This window comes from Callionymus lyra, chromosome 11, assembly GCF_982586985.1.
Source record: "Callionymus lyra chromosome 11, fCalLyr1.hap1.1, whole genome shotgun sequence".
NCBI lineage: Eukaryota > Metazoa > Chordata > Actinopteri > Syngnathiformes > Callionymidae > Callionymus > Callionymus lyra.
In genome coordinates, this window is record NC_141828.1 from 16,486,848 (window position 1) to 16,510,360 (window position 23,513).

Here is a 23,513-nt window from a genome sequence, read left to right on the forward strand (position 1 = left end):
TTAAATTATCTGTTTGAATCCACAGTTAAGAGACTTTCTTGTATCTTAAAAATGACTTTCCTTTTTGACAAAATTACTAATTTAAACTGAACAAATAATCAGGATTAAATTCAGATATCATTTTCTCACACTTAATATTTTCTCATAATTTTGACGATTTTGGCACTGAATAGATCTCAGGCCTATTTTCTTCATTTTATTTCACTTGTTTTTATTTCTTTGACGATTTTAATTCTACAAAATAAACAAATCGAAACATAAAGAAGACCTACATTTTACCTTATAATCCAAAGGTTAAATCTCTGAATATGTAAGAGACGTGTTAATACAAGAGTTCATGAATATCATTTATGAGTTTGTAAATGTGATGGAAACAGTGATTTGTACAAGTTTACAAATGTACATTTATTATTATTATTATTATTATTTTGAGGTATTTTGTAGTGTGGGTCTGATGAAGCTTCATGAAGCAGTGTCATTATTTTTCCACTTTTTTTTTACCACTAGATGGCGGTCTGCACTATTTTAATTTTTTTTTGAACATCATTTTTAAACTGATGGCGCCACCTACTGACAACTGCTTCATGAAGCTTCATCAGCCCGTCACTAGTTTTTGTTATTATTCTGCAATTCATTCTTAAGAGAAAAAATATTTTAAGTAAACAGATTTATATATTAAAAAATTAAAATAAAATGAAACGTAATTTTAAACTCTATAATTATTAAAATTATTACACAATTATTATTTATTTAAAAATTAAGGCAAATATGAATGAAAAACAATTTACAACAACAATGAACTTATTCATAAAGATAAAAAAAATACTAATGGGGGGAACAAAGAAGAAATTAACATGTTAATTATAAAATCCATGCATGTGATGTCATGCAAATAAACTATTTTTAGCATATACTTAAATAATAAACAAAGATACAGTTCAATAGTAAGTTCATGCAGCAAATATTAATAAAATAATTACAACAACAAAAAAATGTGATCCCATAGAATTCCATTGCAGACTTCTTCCTGGTATTCATATGGGACTGTCGTCATTTCCTTATGGTTGGTGGGTGAATGTCCAAACGGCCAGTCACCTTTGCTCAAGGGGTTGTGGACAGTGAAGGTAGAGTCGGGGCAAGTGGGAGTCGAGGCATTGCGGGTTCAGAGGGGGGGACTGGGGTCTCACACTTGAAATCAAACACACATGATCTATCTACCTTGCAAGTCAGCTTTCATCAATGCAACTTTTGTCAGCGAAATCATCGGGAAGGAAGAAAGTATAGCAGCTGTTAGTCAAACACAGAGAGACGCCGAGCCAAGAGGAGGAGGAGGAAGGAGACGGACAGAGAGAAGACACAGGGGTTGGTGTAGTGATGGGCTGATGACGCTTCATGAGGCACCGTCTTTACCTTCAGACTCCACTAGATGGCAGTCTCTGCTCTCGTGGCTTACCGTCTGTTAAACTCAGGTTGCTGTTCTATACTTATTATAACACGTCAGTCAGTCGGAGACGGTGGTTTCTTTCATTTCAACTATGGTTGAGTTAGAGAGTCATTTTTTAAGGTTTCAGGAAAAGAAAAATTGAATTAAAGAAAATCAAATTCTGAATGTGAAAATGTAAAGTGGGTCTTTAGTTTTCAATTTAGTTATTATGAGTTGAGGTCAGAGGAGAACATTTTCTTCCGACAGCATAGTATTTTATATATATTTTTATGCTAGTAGTTACTCTTAATATAACTTTCTTAAGATGTATTGATTCGATTTTCCCCTTTATTTTTTTGTCCTTCTCTTAGCCCCTTAAAACTATTTCAGTGAATATTGAGATCATATTTGGAGAAAGAATGTAATTAATAAATGAATATTTAATTAATATTATACTTGCATGTTTGGATGGATTTTTATTTTTTTCCATTTTGTTCTTCTATTCTTTTACTTTTGGGTTGACGGTCCCTTACACGTGGCCCCTTAGGAAAAGGAAAGTTCCCACTGTTGCAATTGTACTTTTCTAAAAAACAAATGTGCGACCTGCCACAAACTTTTTTTTATGTATGGAGGAAGTACATTTTTTATATTTATTATCAAATTTTAAATGAAAATATTACAGATACTTTGAAAACACAGTGATATGATTGACGTTTACATTTATATATGTTTTGGTAAATGAATATAAAAACATAATATAAATATAAAAAGTTTGGACCCTCGAAACTGAAACATTGACTTCTTTAGTTTCCCCTGACTTCAGGCAAAACGACTTTAAAAAATACTTTATTATCGAGAACAACCTCAAGTGTGGCGAACACGGGGCGTTAAATTTGATTACCCGTGCGACGCTGTAACGTGAACAAATCAGAAGTGGTTCACTCGACAGAAAAGAGCGGATGAATTGTGAAATGAGAAGCGGTGAGTGACATTGTACAAAAAAAAATAAAAAATCAAATATTGTCACTGGATACGGAGAACACATTAGACCGGGCAAATGATATTCATGCGAGCAACAAAGTCCTCATACATTATTCAAGAAGGATTGCTTCTGGCAAACTCTCACATCGTGCAAGCAGGCGTGGCACAAAAGACGGGCGGGGAGAAAGTAGGGGATCTCTGTGCGAGTACAAATATGGCACAGAAAATAATCAGATTATGGGCGAGTGAAACAGAAACCGTCGCGTGTGGAGCGGATGTCGGGTTTTGATGTATTCCAACAAAACCTGGTCACGGATCTTTAAATTATCAGCTACAGGTTGGAGTTTGTGTGTTTGACATGGAAGGTTCAGTGAAACGGTAGAACTTTGATAAGCCTTGAAGACACTTTTTTTTTTCTCACCTTCACATCCTCTTTCTATTTGCCCTACACAGTCCAGGGCGTCCGACATCAGGTCTGGGAGGCGGCCGTTCAGGTCCACTGATGCCAGACAGCCCTGGAAGCCTTCTTTGGCGTGGACAAGTTTGGGAAGCTCCTTGAACATTTCCTTCGCCACACCACCAATGTAGAGGTTTCCTGAAGACGGGATCAAATGTTAGAGTGAAACAACAGCGACTCCTGGTGGATAGAGCGACAAATGGCGTGTATTGACATTGACCATCTACCTGTACTATCGTTACCTGATCTTTAGAAACTGTTCGTGCTTCTTTTGTATGCTTTCAGTAGTTATTTCCTTTTTCCTAATTAGATTTCTTATTAATAAGACAACTTTGTACATTTGCATGTAAACTACGGTGGCCTTGAAGTGAAAAACAAAACTAAGTTAACTCTGAAACAAAAGTACATGTTCCTGAAAAAAAATAAGTAACTCCTGAAACTAATTTACAAACTACAAAAAAAAAAATTCACAATCATAAGACGTAGTTATTTCGAAACTTTTCAATCTATACAATAGATTAGACCAACTATATATATTTTTTTAAATAGCCATGTGATCATGTGATCATTTTAAACTTCCCACTTCTTATTTATTATTCGAGTTATTATTATTATTATTGTTATTTATTATCATATTATTATTGTTATCATGTTTCATTATCATATTATTATTGTTGCTATTATAATATTATGGTTATTGTAATTATATTAATATTTTAATTTCATATTGAAAAAAATGTCTCTGATTTCCATTTTACTATGTGCAAAAAAAACACTAAAAAAAAACTTTGTGTTCTTGATCATATATAATTTTAAATGCATGTATTGTTGGTTTGTATGGAAAAGTATGTGGCTATGAATGCTATGCAGAGAAAATGGAAAATGTCCATCCAGTATCTTAAGTAAATAAAAGCAAAATTAGGTAATTCTAAAATAGGCAGAAATGATAATATAATCTTAATATTTTTTATTTTTAATAACGAACTTTATGATTATAAATATTATTAGTTGTAGCAGTCATAGTAGTAGTAGTAGTAGTAGCAGTAGCATTAGTAGTAGTAGAGTAGTAGTAGTAGTAGTAGTAGTAGTAGTAGTAGACGTAGCAGTATCATTATATACTTATAGTTTGTTATTAATGTGTAATTTGCCATAAAACCTTGTATAACAGTGTTAAAGCTGACATGAGAATGAACTTGAGGAGCTTCACAATAAAAAGTAGTCAATTAAGCATAAATTCTCAGCCTCTGTGAGATTATATGTTGGGACAGATGGTCATTAAAACTGAGCTCAAGGGCATCCGAGTAGAAGATAGTGAGTGATATAAGAGCAGGTTCAGTCTGCCTTCACTGCATTACTGCACGACACGAGTCAAACCACCCCAAAAAATGATGATAGAAAGTCGTGCTGCCGCTCACCTTTGAGGTCGAGGTTTTTGGCTCCGGATGTGGTCTGGGTGGTGACCTTGGTATCGATCTTGACGGTGTGAAGGTTGTTCGTGTCTCTGGAGATGATGACGTTGTGCCAGTGGTTGTCGTTCAAAGGCTTGTTGGAGTTGCCCTTGATCAAATGTGCTCCGTTGCCGAGGTCAGACACATAATGAAGATACCTGGAACCACAACAAGAAAATGATGGATTACAATCAGGAATGTACAGGAGGAGATCAATGTAACACTATCAAGGTATTACATGTTCATAATGGACTTTATTGAGGGATTTAAAACCATAAAAAATACAAAAATGCAAACAGGATAATGTTAAAAAATAGAACTCAAAACTACTTTTAAAGTGGGTAAATAGAGCAACTTTAGTCACGTGGAGATACGACATTATCAGACAGTGCAGCTGTTTTTATAATCAGAACAAATTGTCCTTAAATTCTGGTTTATGGGCAGCTTACGATTCCTATGCTGGTTTTTAATTAAAATGTAAGACTTTAATGTTCCCCCACATTAATTAATACCTTTAACCTCGGGCGTTACTTAAAAGAAGACGTTTAATGGAAGCAGTTCAGCATAAAAAGTGTGTCCTCGCGTCGTTGATGCTCTTTTATGTCGGCTATTTTTTTGTATGTGCTTTGGTGAAGATTAAAGTAACACCAATAGCCAAAAGCTCTTCCAGGAAAATACTCTGGCGTGAAGGTGATAAGGAAGGAATCTAAATAAGTAATGACATAGAAAACTGTGGGAAACCCGGGGATAATGTTACAAAGAGTGAAGTTTATTCTTCAGTTTGAGTCTGAAATCATCTGCGTTGCTTCAAGAAAATGATGCTTTCGCTTTTAAGCTACAAAAACAAAGTGAGAAACAAAGTATATTTCATTCTTAACTATTCAACAGATATTTAGACCTAAAACACTACACTACAAAAACTCAAAATCTCTTTTAAATGTTATTTATTTCTAATTTAAGGTCAATACTTAATATAATAAAACCTAAGCTGATGATTAGCACTTTATAAAACCATTACTTTATTAATAAGTAAATATAAATTAATATTCTTTGAATTTATAGTATTAATATAAGAAACAAATCAACTTATATTCAGAGTGAGATTTTTTCACTCTTTATTGTTGTTGATTTATTTTATTTTATCACTTTTTTCCGAATAAAAAATACATTTTTCTACGGTGAATATCAATCTAAACCAGATTTTAATCATTCTCACACTTGAAATATAAATACAAATCTCCATTTTTTAATTAAAAAAAATATATTTCAACAGATATTAACTATGGTCTATGATTAAAACATTGTTTAATAAATTCTTAGTTATGTATTTTATTTTATTTAAACAAACAGTCAGATTTAAGATACAAATATGCAGTTGAGAGAAGTTCTAAAGCGTCTTCTTCAAAATAATAAAACCCTTGAAAACCTTAACTACTTTCTTTAAACAAACAGAATTAAAATATATTTAAATTTTAAAGTAAAAAAATATATTGTATTTTCATAAAAATCAACTCATTTATGCTTAATATCTTGTACACAATAAATCCAGCAGCTTTACAGCAACCAAATTTAACGTATTGACATTATTTATTTTTCTTATTTCCTGTAATGATTGGTATAACCTTGAACATTCAAGTATTGTAGAACTTTCGTGACAATCAATTTACTTTACATCAGTGGGTCAGAGACTGTTTTTTCATATTTACTGTAGTACTGAGATAGTTTTTGTCCTGGAAGATAAAACAAGAAACTGTCACAACAAAAGCACATTTCAGTCCCACCTAGAAATTGTAGTAACGCTACCCTGACACAAGATGGAGCCAGGATCTATTTTCAATCAGCAAATATCGCTCCTCACCCTTTCACGAGCTCCACCACGATGAAGTCGTTGCCGTCCCCGCTGTTGAAGAGGATGAGCCCGTCGGACGAGGTGGTTTTGAACTGAAAGAAGAGATGCATGGAGTAGTACGCCTGCAGCGTGGTGAGGGTCACGTAACTGGAGCGCGACTTGAAGGTGACGGGGTCGGCGATGATGTTCTTGTAGCCGATCATGGCGTTCAGCTCGCAGTAGTCGATGTCGCCGTTTTTACACAGGTCGATGTAGGCCATGCCGTTGAAGGACAGGCTCTGCAGGTGGCCGATGTAGTTGGACGGGACCAGGGACATGAAGCGCTTCTCCGTCACGATGCCGGTCTCGATGTTGTGGAACTCCAGTTGGGTGTGGTCACCTGCCATTTGACCTTTGACCGGCAGAAGAGGAGGGAGGTATTGGAGGGTTAGGGTTTGTTAATCACAATACATATATATATATACAATATATGTACATGCTTGATGATTATTCCTAGTATTTTTCTTCTCACTTGGGTTTAAGCTGGTATTTCACCATAGAAGTTTTACAATTTACCACAGACTAGTGATGGTCTGATAAAGCTTCATGAAGCAGTGTCATTATTTTCAGAGTCCACTAGATGGCAGTCTCTGCACTATTTCCCTTTGTTTTGAACAACTGTTCTTATTAAATATCACATTGTTTCTTACCTGATGGCGCCAACTTCTGACCTCTGAACAACATGACACTGTTTCATGAAGCTTCATCAGACCATCAGTACCATCAACCATGTGTAGTGTGATGGGTTGATGAAGCTTCATGAAACAGCTGACTAGGTATCATGATACGGCGTCTTCATTATGAAAGGTCACCAAATGGCACCATCAGTTTAAAAGGCATGCCAACTTTCATTGAATTAGTACATTAGAACTTAAAAGATTATAAAGCAAATAGTGTCATCTAGTGGTTACTAAAACTGTATCACGATACAGTGTCTTTATTTTTAAAAGGCCACATGATGGAAATCCCTGCTTTGCAATATTTGGCTCTTATCTGATTATCCAATAAAAACTTTACGTTTTAACTTAGTGAGTGTCCTTTCAAAATAAAGACACTGTATCATGATACAGTGTCTTCACTACACAGCTGTTTCATGAGGCCTCATCAACCCATCACTACTACCATCACTATTGCAACTTAATTATAATCCATTCAGTTTCTTTTTTTCCCCTACATATTTAATTAAATCGATATTCTATTTATTGTATTAATTGTATTTGTTACAGTGTTCTTTTACAGTGAAAACCTAATAAGCTGGATAGTAGACACAATATTGTTGTGTTACATGTGTTACACTTCGGTGGTCTGATAAAGCTTCATGAAGCAGTGTTTTTTCTACATAATTTCGCTCTTTTTAAAAATAATATAGTGTTTAGCTATTTAAAGCAAGATAATACAGAGCAGAGACTGCCATCTGGTGGGCTCTTAATGTAAGATACACAATCGTCATGAATCAGGTTAAAGTTTTTATAAAATATGCCTTTAGAACACGTCTTGTTGAACCAACTTTGAACTTATGAATGTGTAAATATGTCTTGTTGTATGCACATGTGAATATCAGGGATCAGGACTTCATGTGGTCTATGATTAAACCAATAGTGATGACAAAATGGCCCTTGTGTAAAATGTTAAAGTACCTTCCACGGAGGGCAGATCGTCCACGGTCAGTTTCAAAGTCTTGCCCCTCCTGAACACGCGCACCGTGTGCCACTCATTATCGTTAAGATTCTGACCAGCAAAAATAGTTTCTGGACCCTTGCCTGTAAATAGTCCAAACAAAGGTTAACACACACGCACCAACACACACGGAACACACAACATTGTCAGAGGAAATAGGAGAAGATAGATTTAATGTTTGCAAAGGAGACAGGAACTCACAGGCGAGTTTTTAATCATTTTACTCGATGATACTGACATTTAAATACTCGCTTTATATTAAAATGTGTTTTGATTTTTCACCACTTGGTGGCAGCACGTCACTACTTATGTTGTGTGACTGGATTTAAACTGAGCTCAACGTTGTGTGATTCGAACGTTTTAAATTGAGACCAATCGCATCACTTTGCAAACCGTTTTCAAATTCACGCGTGTTCATATTACTCAAGAAGTTAAGCACGGGAAACAGTCTCGACAAGAAGAAAGGGTATTTTTAAAATGTATTTTGAAGATTAAAATGAACTTTTTTTTTAAATTGTTTTTGCAGGAGAAAGTCACTGCAAACAGCTACAGTTGAAAAAGTGCTGTCAAGTTTGAAACTATAGATGGTCAAATGGAGTAATTATTATAACGTTTGCACATAAATAGTTTAATGGAGAAAGATTAATATTAATATGGAGTTTTGCTAGTTGAATTTAAATAGTTAAATGATTAGATTCATTATTTTATATTTATTTGAGTGAATTACAGAAATATTGTTCATTTTTATATACATATATTTAAGTAATTTAAAGTCGTAGTCTTCATGTTATTATCTAAATGTGTTTGTCTCTTGATACCAAGAAACAGTATATTTTTTATTTTATTTTGACTTTTAAAGTGCTTTTGTTTTTAAAAACCTGTTCATTTCTGTATATATATTTTTTTATAATTTTGTATTCATTTTTAATGTTGCACCAATAAAGTTGGTGTGTGTTAATAAAACCAGTAATTTCGTTGTAGGCAGTTGCAGTAACGGAAAAAGTAACTTGTAATCTGACCTAGTTACTTTCAAAATCAAGTAATAATAAGTAATAGGTAAAGTTACTAAGGTACTCTTTAAGGTAGTCATCAGTAATGTTTCATAATTACTGGGAATAACGCAGTTGTGTTTTTGTTTGTTCACCTTTACTTAAGTACCTGGATAATGCTCAACTACATTCATTTAGGTTTCTGTTTAAAGGTTCAGAGGCATGTTGGGAAAATATAGTGTGAAATTAGTTTTTACTTTTAGCAGACTGAGAAAGAAAAACAATGTTTACATCAAGTATTTGAGCGATGTTGGTTCTAATGACATCATCCCGGCAACAGAGAAAACCCTCTAGTGAAGTGTCCAGTCATCTGTGGCTCATTGACGGCGATCAATGTGATGGATCTTCAGTGATCTGGACATGCCTCGGTGACAAGCGTGGAACACAGTACTTTGTTGGTAATGGAATCATCCAGACAATCGGCTCTAGCCGTAAAACCACGAGTCCTCCTCTGATGGAGCAGCTTTGTTTGCTCGTCAACCAACAGCGTTTGTAAATATCAAGACCGACCGACTTCATCTGAATGAGGACGGATCGATCTTTGTGAGCAAACATGTTGAACACGTTCGAGCCTTTGAATGGTGATGATCAATACTGCCGTCTATAAACGCGTCATACCTGACGAGTCTACAGGCAGATTAACGTCATCTCTGCAGATTATTTTCGTCACTAAAACAGCAGTGTTTAAGCAGTTATCACACCAGAGTGTCATGTTTATTTTCTGCTGTTTTATGTTGCCTTTCAGCGGAGCATGTTTGTTTGAAGGGCGTTCACGCAGCTACTTTTTTTTTAATTAAAGATGTTTACCCCAGCAGTAAACAACACGACTGGGAACCTGCATTAATTCAATTATTTTCTCTTCGTCATCTACCAACTGCATCCGACTCCACAGTGATCGCTCCACATATCTTGTCCAATGAAGCTCATGTGTTCTTATATTATGACTAGGGTATGTATCATTTAATTTATTTCTTACAATACTGGTGCTTAAAACGTAGAATATAAAATGTTTAAAAAAATAGATTTTTCATCCATTTATTTTCTCTAAATAAAACAAACTTGTCACCATTGTGCTTTTGAAATATTCCTTTGTAAAGGCTGGGTTCGTTTCAGTATTGCATTTTCAATCAAATGTGTATTTAATGCATCGCATGGGAGGTTTTTCAAATTTGGAGTGGGTGCTGCTAATGAGCTTTTCATTTTCCTATCCATATATATTTACTGTATTAAACTGAAATGTCACATGTGTATATATATGATGTTTCAAATGTTAAACAAACGTTTTTATTCTGAAAAATTAGTTTAAAACAACACTGACTTTTGGGTTTTTTTTTCCATCCAGTTACTACTGTTTCTTTTATCATAACTGGTGTCACAGTGGTACAAATAAATTGTTAAAAATAGTAAGTAGTAGGTAAAGGTAGTGTGTGCATGCAACCATCAGTAGATTGTGATCCACAGACCTCAGAGCCCGAGCTGGGGTGTAAGGCTGGATCAGATCATTGATGTAAGGAGGAGCTTGACCATGAATAGATCTGAAAGTAAGAAAATTTAAAATTGATCCTGAAAGAAACTGGCAGCCAGAGAAAAGTTTTAAGGATCGGGTAAATGTGAGTTCTTCTACTAGAGCAGGTCAGAATTCTCCCTGCAGAGTTTTGTATTAACTGCAGGCGAGACAGCTGCTTCTTGTTTAGATACGAAAACAAACTGCTACAATAGTCTAAACAAGAAGACACAAATGCATGGATTATAAGGCCCAGATCATGTTGTGAAATAATTTTCCCTTCTAGAGACTTTTCTCAGTTGAAGGAAACAGTTTCTGGTCAATTTTTTGCAGTGTTGCACTAAAGACATGTCTTTTGTCAAATACAACACCCAGGTTTCTCAGGCTCAGTTTAACAGACTGGCCTAAGTCACCCAAGTACTGACTCACTAATAATATGAAAACAATAAGTAAATAATTGTAAAAATAATTGTATTCTTACCCAATTCCCACAAAGTCATAAATAATAATAATGTATACTCGATATTTAATTTAATACTGGTAAATTATAAAAACATTTGAGAATTCATTAATTTTTTTTATTTTTGCTGCTTTATCACTAAGAAAAATAAGATTCATAAATGATGCAACTTCTACAAGTTCTCAGATATCATATTCTATCAGAGATATTATTAGATTTCCTGCGTCTTGTTTGTTGTCATTCAGGGCCTGTTCCCAGTGTTTAAGTCACAGTGGCAGCGTTCTACTCAGACAGCTCCGGGCAGCCGCGGGGAGTTGAGGACCCTAATTGACAGTGATGTGTTCTTTGAGTCGCTGCTGAAAATCTTCGTCCACCAAGCTGACCAGAGCCGTGGTGCCTGACAAAATGCATTCATTAACGGGAGATGGTGGAAAACAAAAAAAAAAGAGGACGGGAAAGAAACAAAAGGAGTATGGACATTTGATAAAACATGATTTGCAGAGTTCTTTCGAAAAGAACATCATTTTTTAATTATCATTCAAATAGGATAAAGTCTGGTGCTAAAAATTAGATATAAAAAAACAATTGTGCCTCTGGGTAAGTGGGTAAGTTGGACGGGGCATGTAGATTTAAATGAAAATAGAAAAAAATAATTTACAAATGACCTAATTTAACTATAAAGCATTAATTCTGCACCAATGAACATGTTAATTAGTTTGACTTCATCCGGTAGAGTTGAATTAAAGGTGCAGAGAAATGAGTGAAAGTCATAATTTAAATTGAACCTAATGCTTTATTAATGACATTTGTCGTTTTCTTTCAACCTACTTATTCTTGGATCCTCAACTCTTGCAGTGCATTATGGATCTATTGGTGGTAAAGAGTGCCTTCAAGAAATAAGCCACATGTAGTCCATTTATTTTCTGATAAGAAAAAAAAATATTTTGATAGAAAAACTAGTACTTTTTGGGCAACCACTAATCTTTGTATCCTTTTCTTTTTGTTATTTATTTTGATCTATGTTTTTTATATTTGCACTTTGTCATCCCTTGCACTTTGTTCTTTTATTGCACTTTTTTTAATGAAACTATCGTTTGCTTTGTACTGGAAACCCAGACGGATTAATAAAGTCCATCTAATCTGATCTATTTTCATGATTGCAATATATTGAGATGACCTCTACTGTTTAATAAAATTGACATGCAAGTTTCATTAATGATCATTTAATTCAGAGTCATTTATTCACAACTTGACAGCACTTTAATTCATTTTATTTGACAATTAACTTCCACTTAATTTTTGATACTATTATGTCCCTGCTATTTAAAAAAAAGTTTGACTTCGGACGACGGGGAGTTGGACTAAATGTTCAGATAAAGTGATTGATAATATGAATTAAATTCATAATTTATATTGAACCAAGAAATATTGATAATAATATTGCATTATTATCAATATATATATTGATATTAATATATTTGTTGTTTTCTTTTAACTAACTTTTGCTAGGATCGTACACTATTGCAGTACATTATGGGATTATCAGCGGCAAAGAATGCCTTTAAACAATGGACTACATATATAATATTTTCTGATGACCATTCTTTAGCTAGATATTTCTGATATAAATCTATATATATATTTAATGTAACTTCAAGTGTTTTGTGAAATACTACTTTTGCAAGTCTTTAACAATTATAATGAGATGACCCATTCAGTTTTAAAAATGGGTTGTATTTATTGATAAAATTGCGATGAATAAATTCAAAATACATTTTACTATACGTTTCCAACTTGACAGCACTTTAACTCAGTTTATTTAACATTATCTGCCACTTATTCTTTTAGTTAATTTATTTTTTCAAAGTTTCCTACACCAGCCACTTTCTGATTTTAAAGGTCTACCACCTTTTGTGTAAGTTTTATCCAACAGTGTGTTGTATTTTTTTTTCTAAGTCTGTTCCATTCACATCTTCCCTCTATAAGGTCACACATTGGAGGTGTTTGTTTCCGGTGGCGAGTTTGCACATATCAGCACAATATCATCACAGGACCAAGATTGACCTTTTCAAGCAACCAAAGCAGGAATTAGAGTTCAGTGTTTTTTCATTTACATACACAAACAAGGCGTGCGATCGGAGACGTGGCAACAATACTATTTAGCATTTAGACTGGTGTTAAAGATAGTCTGGCTTCACCCGTCTGGAGGTCAGGCGACCGTGTGTGTGTGTCGTACACTGACCTTCTCATCCTCACTCAATAATGAAGACAACAAATAGTGGAATTAATAGAATATTCCGGCTGAGGCCATTAAACCGTCTCCCTTTTCTCTATCATTTTCTCCGATTGACGGTATTCCTGACAGTATCATTAAACAGGAAGAGGGGGGTTTGTGCATTATGAGACCAGGGACGTGATTATTAATTCATCGCATCTCCTGAATTATAAATGTCAGGGACATTTACCTCCCAAAATATTGCTATGTTACCTCCTTGCTCAAGCCCACACACACACACACATTCAAACAGAGACACGGAGACACACGACACAGGATCCATTTTCACTCCCGCTCTTCTTCATCCCTTTCTTTCTGCTCTGTAAAGCAGGTTAATGAGAATAATAAAATCGCATTCTGTATTTCCTCTGCTTTGGATTGCCTCATCAATTTACAACGAGCGTGACATCCTCGGAGAGGAGAGGAAACATGGCGGCGACGTCGGACCATATCCCGAATATACTCGCTTTTTTATTTTGATATGTTTTTGATTTTATGGATGAACTATTCGAGATACACCTTCACTCGATGATTTATTATGGGATGGCGGGGAAAAGGCTCGCGCACGCTTCACCAAGTCTCACGGCAGCGACGACAACCCAACGGACGGTTTATCGCTGCAAAGGCGCAGCTGTTAACATCAGTCAATTAGAAGTTTATCCGGCAACTAAGTAGCATGACAGAAGAAGAAAGAAACATGAGCAGCAACTTACTGGAGGTACAGTTTATCCTGATACAATCTAGATGGGGAAGAATAGATGAGAGATAAATTCATCTTTCAATGGTACAGCTGCAGACATCATCAAAGCACACAGGCCACCTCTCTGGGGACAAACACATGGACACTGTCTGAAACTCTGAGGCTCTCCGCAGCAGCACTGAGGACGTCAAGTTAGAATAGTCACTGAATCATTTCACATTTGTTTGTTTTGAGTTGTTTTTTTTTACGCCCAATGCATGTTTGAAGTGAGCCTTCGTGAGAGCAGCAGGTTTAAGTCAGAGTCAGACTGAGCTAGTAGGGGAAACATTTTCTTTATTCTTTGCATGATTTCATATTTTTGGAATGCATTAAAGTAAAGAATATTAGAGACAACATCCACTCAATATTTCCAATACAAATATAGAAGAATGAAATGCATTCAAACCTGTTTTAAGATATTTTTTTCTTAGAAACAGCACAGCTCCATAATAAAACAACGGTTTGAATTATTAATAGTTATGAAATTTGACACGGATGGATGTCATGTGTTATGCATGAATATTTAGAAAATATCTTCATCCTGTTTAACAATTATGATACAATTTATGGATATTCTTTTTCAAAAGAGTGGAAAAATAACTACAACAAATGGATTTATGTGAAGATTTTAAAAAATAAAATTGCAAATGAATGTTTATGCGTTTCTGTTTCTTTTGTTTGAAATAAAAATACTATATATATATATTTTAATAATACTTGTCTGCTTTTGTCAGTAATATGTCTGGTTTTGGGGTTTTAATTGGGTTTTTTTTAATATAAGAAAATAACAATAATTTGATAAAGTATATCAATAAAAATAAAAAATAAAAATGTATTAGACTCCAAAGATTGTATATGAATTATACTCTTTTGCTTAACGTTTAAAAAATATATATAATTTTATTTTAACTAAAATATAACAACTTTCTTTGGGCAAAAACAAGCATGATCTGCATTTTCTTACTTTAAGTTTATCTTTAAAAATCTGCAAGATGAATGCAAGTTGTATTGATATTATTTAATATAAATATTAAACAAATACAGCCCAGAGAACAAAAGTATAAGTTAAACTTGTGCATAAGAAACTGACTTCTTAGACACAAATGCGCTTTTAAAATATCTATGAGTGGATGAAGTCAATTGCCAATAATGTGATTTAAATGCCGATACATTCAAAGAAAGGGATTCATTTAGATCTGTGCAAATTCCATTCTTCCTCAATTCGGCCGTGTCTGTCATGTGTTGTCAACCGCAGCAGAGAAGTGGTAGCAAACAGCCAGAGACCAACACATGGCCACCCCGGAAGGGAATGCTCTGCTTTTTTTTAAAGGACGAGGGCGAGACGAGTGTCAAATACTGACAACTGGAAAATAAACAAAAATAAAATGACCCCTTAAAGTGAGTAAAAGATAATTCAAAAGAAAACAAAACATGATGACCTGTTTTTTTTTTTGGCTCTCTTTTTTTTTTGGTTTGTTTTATCAGAGGGCATTTTTCTGTTGTAGTGATCCGACGCGTCAGCCTGTCAGCGCTGTTGTTTTCAACAGTGGGTGCTTTGTGCTTGACAGCGCTGCTTTGTACGCGCCGCTAAACGAATCCGCAAAGGGATTCCATTTCTGTTTAGCCAGATGGAAAAGAAAGGAAAAGATGGGAATCTGGGAATCATTTTGGCGGCGTTGCTGCGTTTAACAGATACAAAACCTTGAAGGCGTCATTTGATTCTTCCCTCGGCTAATACAAAAACGAGTAATAAAACTGCATGGATGAAAGTATGTTTTATGTCTTTCTAGATGCTGCTAGTTTATTTAAAAAAAAGAAAAAAAGAAGCATTACGGTGTTTATCCCGGCTCCGTTTTTAAAAGCAGGTTAGCATTAGAATAAAGCTCGCAGCCGTTACGGCAATATAAGCGTAATGCATCTTCGGAAGGTTGTCGCTTTCTTCCCCGCTGCTAATTTTCTGCAAATAAATGCTAATTTGGTTTCCCTTGTAATAAAAGCGCCTGAAGAAAAAAGAAGCCTGGCAGGAGCATTTGTCTTTAGAGTAATTGCACATATACAGGATGATGGAGGATAGCGAGCATTCCCTGCTGGGCGATGGCATCTGTGTGCTCAACTGGCAGTGAGCAAAGAGCCGCAGACTCTTGTCATTGAAAGCTTTCACGGCATCTCTTCCTCTTCAGAGATACAACAACATCCTCTTTGTAACACAATGGGGGTAAAGGGAGGGTGAGGGCTGTGTGATTGTTTTTCAAAGAGGTGTCAAGTGTAGTTTTTTTTTTTTTTCTTATGTTTCGTGACGTTGCGGTCAGCGTGTGTGTGACCGTGGCGTTACCTAAGTTGACAGTGAGGCGGACGCGTCCGCTCTCCAGCTCGAGACGGAGGGTGTCGGCGGAGTCCCGGGATGTGGTGGTGATGAGGATGCCGTAGGCCCGCTGGGAGCGGAAGCGCAGGGACACGTCTTCGGCTTCCGTGTGCATCACCACCGGTAGCTGGACCTTCATGAATTTGCTGCCGTCGTAGCTGAGGATCGTCGCTTCTGCAAGGGGGGGCCGGGGGGGGAACATGACATGAAGATGGATTAGAGTTTCAGGCTGAGATCATAAGCAACACATTGTTCTCACAGACACGAGATAATAAATATCCTCAGTAACAAGGTGAAATCTATGACAGCTTGAAACTCCAGAGGCAAAAATACATAACATATAGAGTCAAGTGTTGAAAGATCATTTGCATGCAACTAGGTGTGGAGTTTTGAGGTAATTCATAACCAGTTTAAACACCTTTAATACTGTACACAGCTTAGAATTGTTCACTATCTCAACGTAAGAATGAAGAGCTGTTGAAAATTGTTCTCTCAGCATCTAATTTTATTGATGCCATATCTTGCTTTGCAAAATCTTATGCTGCACACCGTCTGCACATATATTCAACAAGGAGTGAATAAACAGTTTGTAATTCTAAGGTGTGACAGCTCAGTTTGGTAAATTACATAGAAGGACTGATGTTAAATATGGACGTAGTATCTCTGATACACTGGGAGAGCAAAGTGGAAGTTGAAAAAGATGCATCGAGTGTATGGTTGAAGATTAGGGATAGAAGGAGGGTTATGATGACGTTGGAGTTTAAGGTTAGGGTTAGATTGTGGGTGAGATTGAAGTTGAGGGTGAGGTTGAAGGTTAGGGGTAGGGTGAGGGTAAGGTTAAATGTTAAAGGTTCAAATTAAGGTTAAGATTAGGGTTAGTGCTAGATTGAGGGTGAGGTTGAAGGTGAGGGTGAGGGTTAGGGTAAGGTTGAGAGTGAGGCTGAGGTTGAAGGTTAGTGTTGGAAAGAGGGTGAGGTTGAAGGTTAGAGTGAGGGTTAGGGTAATGTTGAGTGTGAGGCTAAGGTCGAAGGTTAGGGCTAGGGTTAGGTTTAAGGTTAGGGTGAGGGTGAGGTTGAAGGTTAAGGGGAAGGGTGAGGGTGATTTGAAAGTTAGGGTGAGATTGAAGCCAGGGTAAAGGTAAGGGTAAGGTTGAGGGTAAGGGTGAGGTTGTGGTTTAACGTTAAGGGAAGGGTGAGGGTGAGGTTTAAGGTTGAGGTTAAATGTAAGGGGTAAGGTGAGGTTGAATGTTAGGGCTAGGGTTAAGGTTAGGATGAGGTTGAGGTTTGAGGGTTAGGGTGAGGGTGATTTGAATGTTAGGGTGAGGGCGAGGTTGAAGGATAGGGTGAGGGTTAGGGTGAGGTTGTGAGTGAGGTTTAAGGTTAAGGGAAGGTTGAGGGTGAGGTTTAAGGTTGAGGGTGAGCGAGCAAGCAAGAACGTGAATGTATTTAATGTAGACAACAGCAGTCTTTAGTCTTTCGCTGCTGGACAGGATGGAGGGTGAACTTCCTGGAATGTAACTCAACCACAACCCAATCACAAGCCATTAGTGCTCGTGCGGCGCTGAGACGGAGAGAATCCGAGCTGGTCGCAGGGAGGCTGGATGATATTCTACCAATGTACACACACCACCTCGTCACCACTTCCTTGTCACACTGAGCCAATGTCACATCCATTCCCCTCGGGATGACTCCGTCACATTCCTCACCTAAATCTAATTTCATCTCACCCTCCTGGGGTGTGCTGCTGATGACAAGAGTGTTTGACAAACGAGACCTCGCTGGTAAAAAAAAAGTGTGGATCCCGCCAGAGCACAACGTTTAGATTTCAAGGAACACAGCGTTTAGATTTCGAGGTAAAAAGAGCAACCAGGCTGATAAAGAATTCGATCATATGAGTTGAATTTACAGCGACCTAAATGATCATCCGTCTCTTTACACTCACAGATGGAGCGTAAAGAATTTCATCTCTCTAACAATGGGTGGCCGATCTGAGTCATCCCTCTATAGGATTCCTGCTCCTGGATAATCTCCAACGCTCCCGAACTCTCAGGATTTACACAGGAAATATCACACCATGGAAAATACAAAAAGGAGCTTGAAATAGTTCATTCATGGATATGAGTGTACAGTATCTCGAAACTCAAGCAATATCTAGCATCTTATAAGTAAGGAATTGTCAAATATTAACATGAAATACTTATAGAGGTATGATAAATATGTCATACCTTGTGTTTGTTTTTTATTATCCATATTTAATTTAGTTCCCTGAGGCAAGAAGGCACCATCAAGCCACGTTGTTTTCTTTGCCGTCTCATATTTAATCTGTATTTTCTTTCACATCATTTGCTTCTTTGGTGTTGCGTTGAATGCAGCAGAAAAATTTTGCATTTACATGTTTTGCTGATATTTAGTTTGAGGTTGAAATAAAACAATTATGAAAATTAATAGTTTACTTACTCTAGTTTAAATTAACTCTATATAGATGATAAGGATGTTTTACTTTATGTATTCATTTTATTGTAATTACTAAGTTGGAATTTTCTCATTTATTTAAAAGTTTCAACACTCATTTGTGAATCTTTTAAAACCAAGTTAACAATCACAAACAATGTTAATTGACAGAAAATAACTAAAAATATATGCAAATAAATTCTATGTCAAAATTGAAACTAGTTTTAAAGTTGTTGGGATGTAAATGTATTTAATGTCAGAATTGAAAATATTTGTAATGTTTTTGGGATGTAACTATATTTTATTTAATAAATAAATCTAGTTTTAATGTTGTTCTGATGTAAATGTAGTTAAAGTCGTAAATGAAACTAGTTTTAATGTTGTTTGGATGTAAATGTATTTGATGTCATAATATAAACTAGTTTTAATGTTGTTGGGATGTAAATGTGTTTAATGTCATAATTTAAACTAGTTTTAATGCTGTTGGGATGTAAATGTATTTAATGTCATAATTTAAACTACTTTTAATGATGTTTGGATGTAAATGTATTTAAAGTCATAATTTAAACTAGTTTTAATGTTGTTCGGATGTAAATATATTTGATGTCATAATATAAACTAGTTTTAATGTTGTTGGGATGTAAATGTGTTTAATGTCATAATTTAAACTAGTTTTAATGCTGTTGGGATGTAAATGTATTTAATGTCATAATTTAAACTAGATTTAATGATGTTTGGATGTAAATGTATTTAAAGTCATAATTTAAACTAGTTTTAATATTGTTTGGATGTAAATGTATTTAAAGTCATAATTCAAACTAGTTTTAATGTTGTTGGGATGTTTGGCCCTGAGGAATATTATCTTGGTTTAATAAAATAACTTTTTTTTGTAAGACAATATTAACAGTAGAAAATGAATAACATATATTAAAAAATAATGTCTATTTCATGAGATCATCCTGGCAGATCCTCCTGGTTCTTCAAATGGCTAAAAGAGTGACGACTGACTTCCTGATATTTCAACAGGATATTCAAGCCCTCAGAGAATCTGCGCTGATTGTTTTCATGAAGCTTAATGCATGAGTTCTGATCATTTTTACAAGAAAACAGGGAGGCCTGTTTATTCTGGAGGATGTGGCTAACTAATAAATGAGGATGCTTCCATAACAAGCCACAGTAATGGCAGACAGCACTCGGAGGGTGGGTTGGTGGGGGGGACAGACCACGGAGAACAGACTTTGCAGGAAAGCTGACAGCTGCATGTCACAGGATTGTGATGCGTCTTAGCGTCAGGGCAACAAGCCCAATTCAGAATTTTACAAAAGACTCTTAGACCAATTATGAGCAACACACTGAGAAAAAATATGAAAATCGTTTCAATTCTTTGGTTAAATTTTGAACAAAACCTGCTTTTTATATTCTTTATACAAAAAAAATCATTTTAAAACATAATGTCACATCTTCTGACATAAAGTAAGAGCAAGGATACAAACAGGATAAAAAACCTTGGAAATTCAATTTCAAGTACAAATAAAAGACACCAAACCGAAAAACCTTGAAAATGCCAGTGCAAGTGCAAACACTGTTTTGTGTCTCTTTTATCCAAACCAACATCTGCCAGTAACTATTACTTAAAAACCTCACATAACAACGCAGAGATATGGCGACAAAAAATACCCCTGATTAACAAAGCTCACGGTGACTAATTCATCATAACAGGGATATTTAAGCATTCCGTTTGGAATGATTTCCATTTTTAATTAGTATCTTGAAGAATTCAAACTCGTGCCGTCATGGCATGTTCTCATTAGGGAACATGATCTGCACCACACCTTCAACAACATCTGGGAGTCGGCCTTTCCTCGCTGCAAAACAAATATGTGGGCTAATTAGAAAGTGCAGGAACAATAAAGGGGGAGACATTTGGGATCCAAGGGGGGAAGATTGCTTGGTCGGCTTAATTAGAATCTTTCCGAAAAGGCTGAATAGCTTCGCGTTGCTCAGCTGCACTTCATGTTTTTCCCAATCCATCGACGTCATCCTCAAACACCATATGCAGTAGCTGTACTTTGCCACCGGGTGGTACAGCATGCTTGGTTAAGGCTAATTCTTTTGACAGCTCCTGTGCCTGCTGGTATTTGCTTGATTGTACCGGCACAGACGCAATCTGGATCCATCAAAACAACTGGCAGCAAGCCGCGACCCATCCTCTGGTCCACAACTCACCCATCTGCGACTCAGACTCACCCACAAAGTACAGCCAAAACTCCACAAAACAATGTTGAAATAGAAGAAAAATAGGCATCAAAGAAGAAGAAAATCCTCTGGTATATGCAACACTTTCTTATTCAAAGTGTGTGCAGATTCCATCATTTAGAAATCCAAGCGTTCTCTGGCTAATTATGTTTCTAAAGTGCAACGATCTGTGTCCGATTCCCACTCCTCCCTCATGTACCAAGCTCGTATTCCTGTCAAGATATTACCCCGAGTGGACAGGCACGAGTGAGAAATATGCAAAACTTGAGAGATGAAAAATCTTTTTTTGCTGCAATGCTGATGTAAAGAGGTTAACGTAAGATTATAGGTTCACAAGATTTTGTGCAATATCAATGTACGGATGTATTTTCAAACATAGGGGGCATTAAGTGTGGAGCAGCTTCATAGTGTCATGTGTCAAATGTGTTGACATTTATTAGCGAGGATTGCTGGGAGTGTGAAGAGAAAGAATAATATATGGCCTCATCAAAAGAATAACTTCTATTTGGAATAATACTATATAGTAATATAGCGGCACCTTTTGGAGTTATAGTACGTAGCCTTGCAACGATAAGTTATAACGCAGCCTAACAATTAGTACGGAGTAATGCTACCAAGTGGCGCCGCGCCGTTATCCTACTGCGCTGCCTCTACATCGCCGTTATCCTACTGCGCTGCCTCTACATCGCCGTAATGCTACAACGCCGCCTCGCGCAGTTACACTGCCGCGCCACCTCGCGCAGTTACACTACCGCCTCGCGCAGTTACACTGCCGCCTCGCGCAGTTACACTGCCGCACCGCCTCGCGCAGTTACACTGCCTCGCGCAGTTACACTAGTGCGCCGCCTCGCGTAGTTACACTACCGCGCCGCCTCGCGCAGTAATACTGCCGCACCGCCTCGCTCTGTTACACTACCACGCCGCCTCGCTCTGTTACACTACCACGCCGCCTCGCGCAGTAATACTACCACGCCGCCTCGCGCAGTAATACTACCACGCCGCCTCGCGCAGTAATACTACCACGCCGCCTCGCGCAGTAATACCACTAGTCGCCTCGTGCAGTAATACTACTATTACTGCGCTGCTACTACTAGCACGCCGCCTCGCAAATACTAGCACGCCACCTCGCGCAGTAATACTACTAGCCGCCTCGCGCAGTAATACTACTAGCCGCCTCGCGCAGTAATACTACTAGCCGCCTCGCGCAGTTATACTTGCAAGCTGCCTCGCGCAGTTATACTTGCACGCTGCCTCGCGCAGTTAGACTAGCATGCTGCCTCGCGCAGTTATACTAGCACGCCGCCTCGCGCAGTTATACTACTATGCTGCCTATAGGACTTTTTCCTCTACTTGTATTTGTCAACTCAAAATAAGATAAAAACAAGCAACATCCAGTCTATGAGAAGTAGAAAAGTACTTGGCAAACACAGATCGCCAACAAGCAGCTCATTTCACAACAAAGTCTTTGTTCTCTGACCAAAACAACAGATAATTAACGTGTAAAATCCTTCCAAACCATCCTGGAACAGGAACTTAGGAACACCACCAACATTTAACCGTCTGTTCCTTGTCCCATTATTTCCATGTTTAAAATACCACTGAAATCTGATAAGAATTTCTATTTATTTTCTTTCGCCAACAGCCACATATTAACCTACTTGGCAGATACATGCAGAAAAATAAAATCTTATTTGGTTACAGAATCCGTTAAGTTCTAAGGATGTGGTACGTTTCAAAAATGACTGTGAATGGAGACACAGAATAGAACTTTGAAAGTCAGGTCCATAAATAAAACCAGCTCTCACCTCTCTCACAGGAGCGGCCCAGGTATCCAGTCCCGGAGCAGTCACACACATAGCGGTTCCATCCCTCTCGACAGATTCCATTGTTTTGGCAGGGGTTACTCAAACACTGTTTCGGTGGTTCTTTGGAGCAAGAGGGCTTGACCCCAGCCGCCTTCTGGACTTCAGCCAGCCGCCGGACGTCCTTACTCTGCCCGTCAATGAAAAGATCCCTGATGCAGCCCACGTAGCCATAGTTGAGGAGCGCCGTCCACACCTCGGTGGGGAAAATCAGGCCCATTTTATTCTCTGGCAGACCCCCAAGGTACAGATTATCATCCAAGTCCAGGATCTCACTTTCCCCGGGTGCGGTGTAGGCAGTGCGAACGGTGTTGATGGAGATGGTACCTGGACGGAAGACAAACGCAGAAAGTTACTATCGTCAAGTTCTTGAATGCACTCAATCATCCATCTGTTGGCTAGATGACACAACATAGCATCATAAACATGTCGGCGAGGCCCATTACCGAGATGGTGAGATGAAGAAGTTAGCTGTTAATTACTGTTATCTATCTAGACGGGGTCAGGATTCTGTTCATTTGGAATGACTGATGAGAGTTGATAAAAGGCATTAATCACAGGACAGGACACAGTCTATTAGGAGCCTAATCTTGGATCCTGAAGAGAATCTTCATTTTCTCTGGATTTTCCTATAATAAATCCACTTCATCAATGTAGTATCAGCGTTTAAAAAAAAAAGGAG

The 23,513-nt window shown here is 36.9% G+C and overlaps 1 protein-coding gene across 13 annotated transcripts in view; it reads right to left on the reverse strand.

Annotated features, from left to right (window-relative positions):
• The window catches only part of LOC148069397 (neurexin-1a-like), a 250,064-nt gene that overhangs the window by 133,580 nt on the left and 92,971 nt on the right, over positions 1 to 23,513 (reverse strand). For 7 of the 13 annotated variants that reach the window (XM_087802393.1, XM_087802401.1, XM_087802398.1 and 4 more), the window contains 8 exons: positions 22,775 to 23,158; positions 16,234 to 16,437; positions 13,876 to 13,902; positions 7,835 to 7,957; positions 6,168 to 6,549; positions 4,277 to 4,467; positions 2,826 to 2,999; positions 1,219 to 1,245 (listed from right to left, as the gene is read on the reverse strand). In XM_087802393.1, the coding sequence (XP_087658519.1) occupies positions 1,219 to 1,245; positions 2,826 to 2,999; positions 4,277 to 4,467; positions 6,168 to 6,549; positions 7,835 to 7,957; positions 13,876 to 13,902; positions 16,234 to 16,437; positions 22,775 to 23,158 (1,512 nt within the window). The remainder of the gene's footprint in view (positions 1 to 1,218; positions 1,246 to 2,825; positions 3,000 to 4,276; positions 4,468 to 6,167; positions 6,550 to 7,834; positions 7,958 to 13,875; positions 13,903 to 16,233; positions 16,438 to 22,774; positions 23,159 to 23,513) is intronic. The other 6 variants (XM_087802404.1, XM_087802402.1, XM_087802399.1 and 3 more) reach the window with 2 other exon arrangements.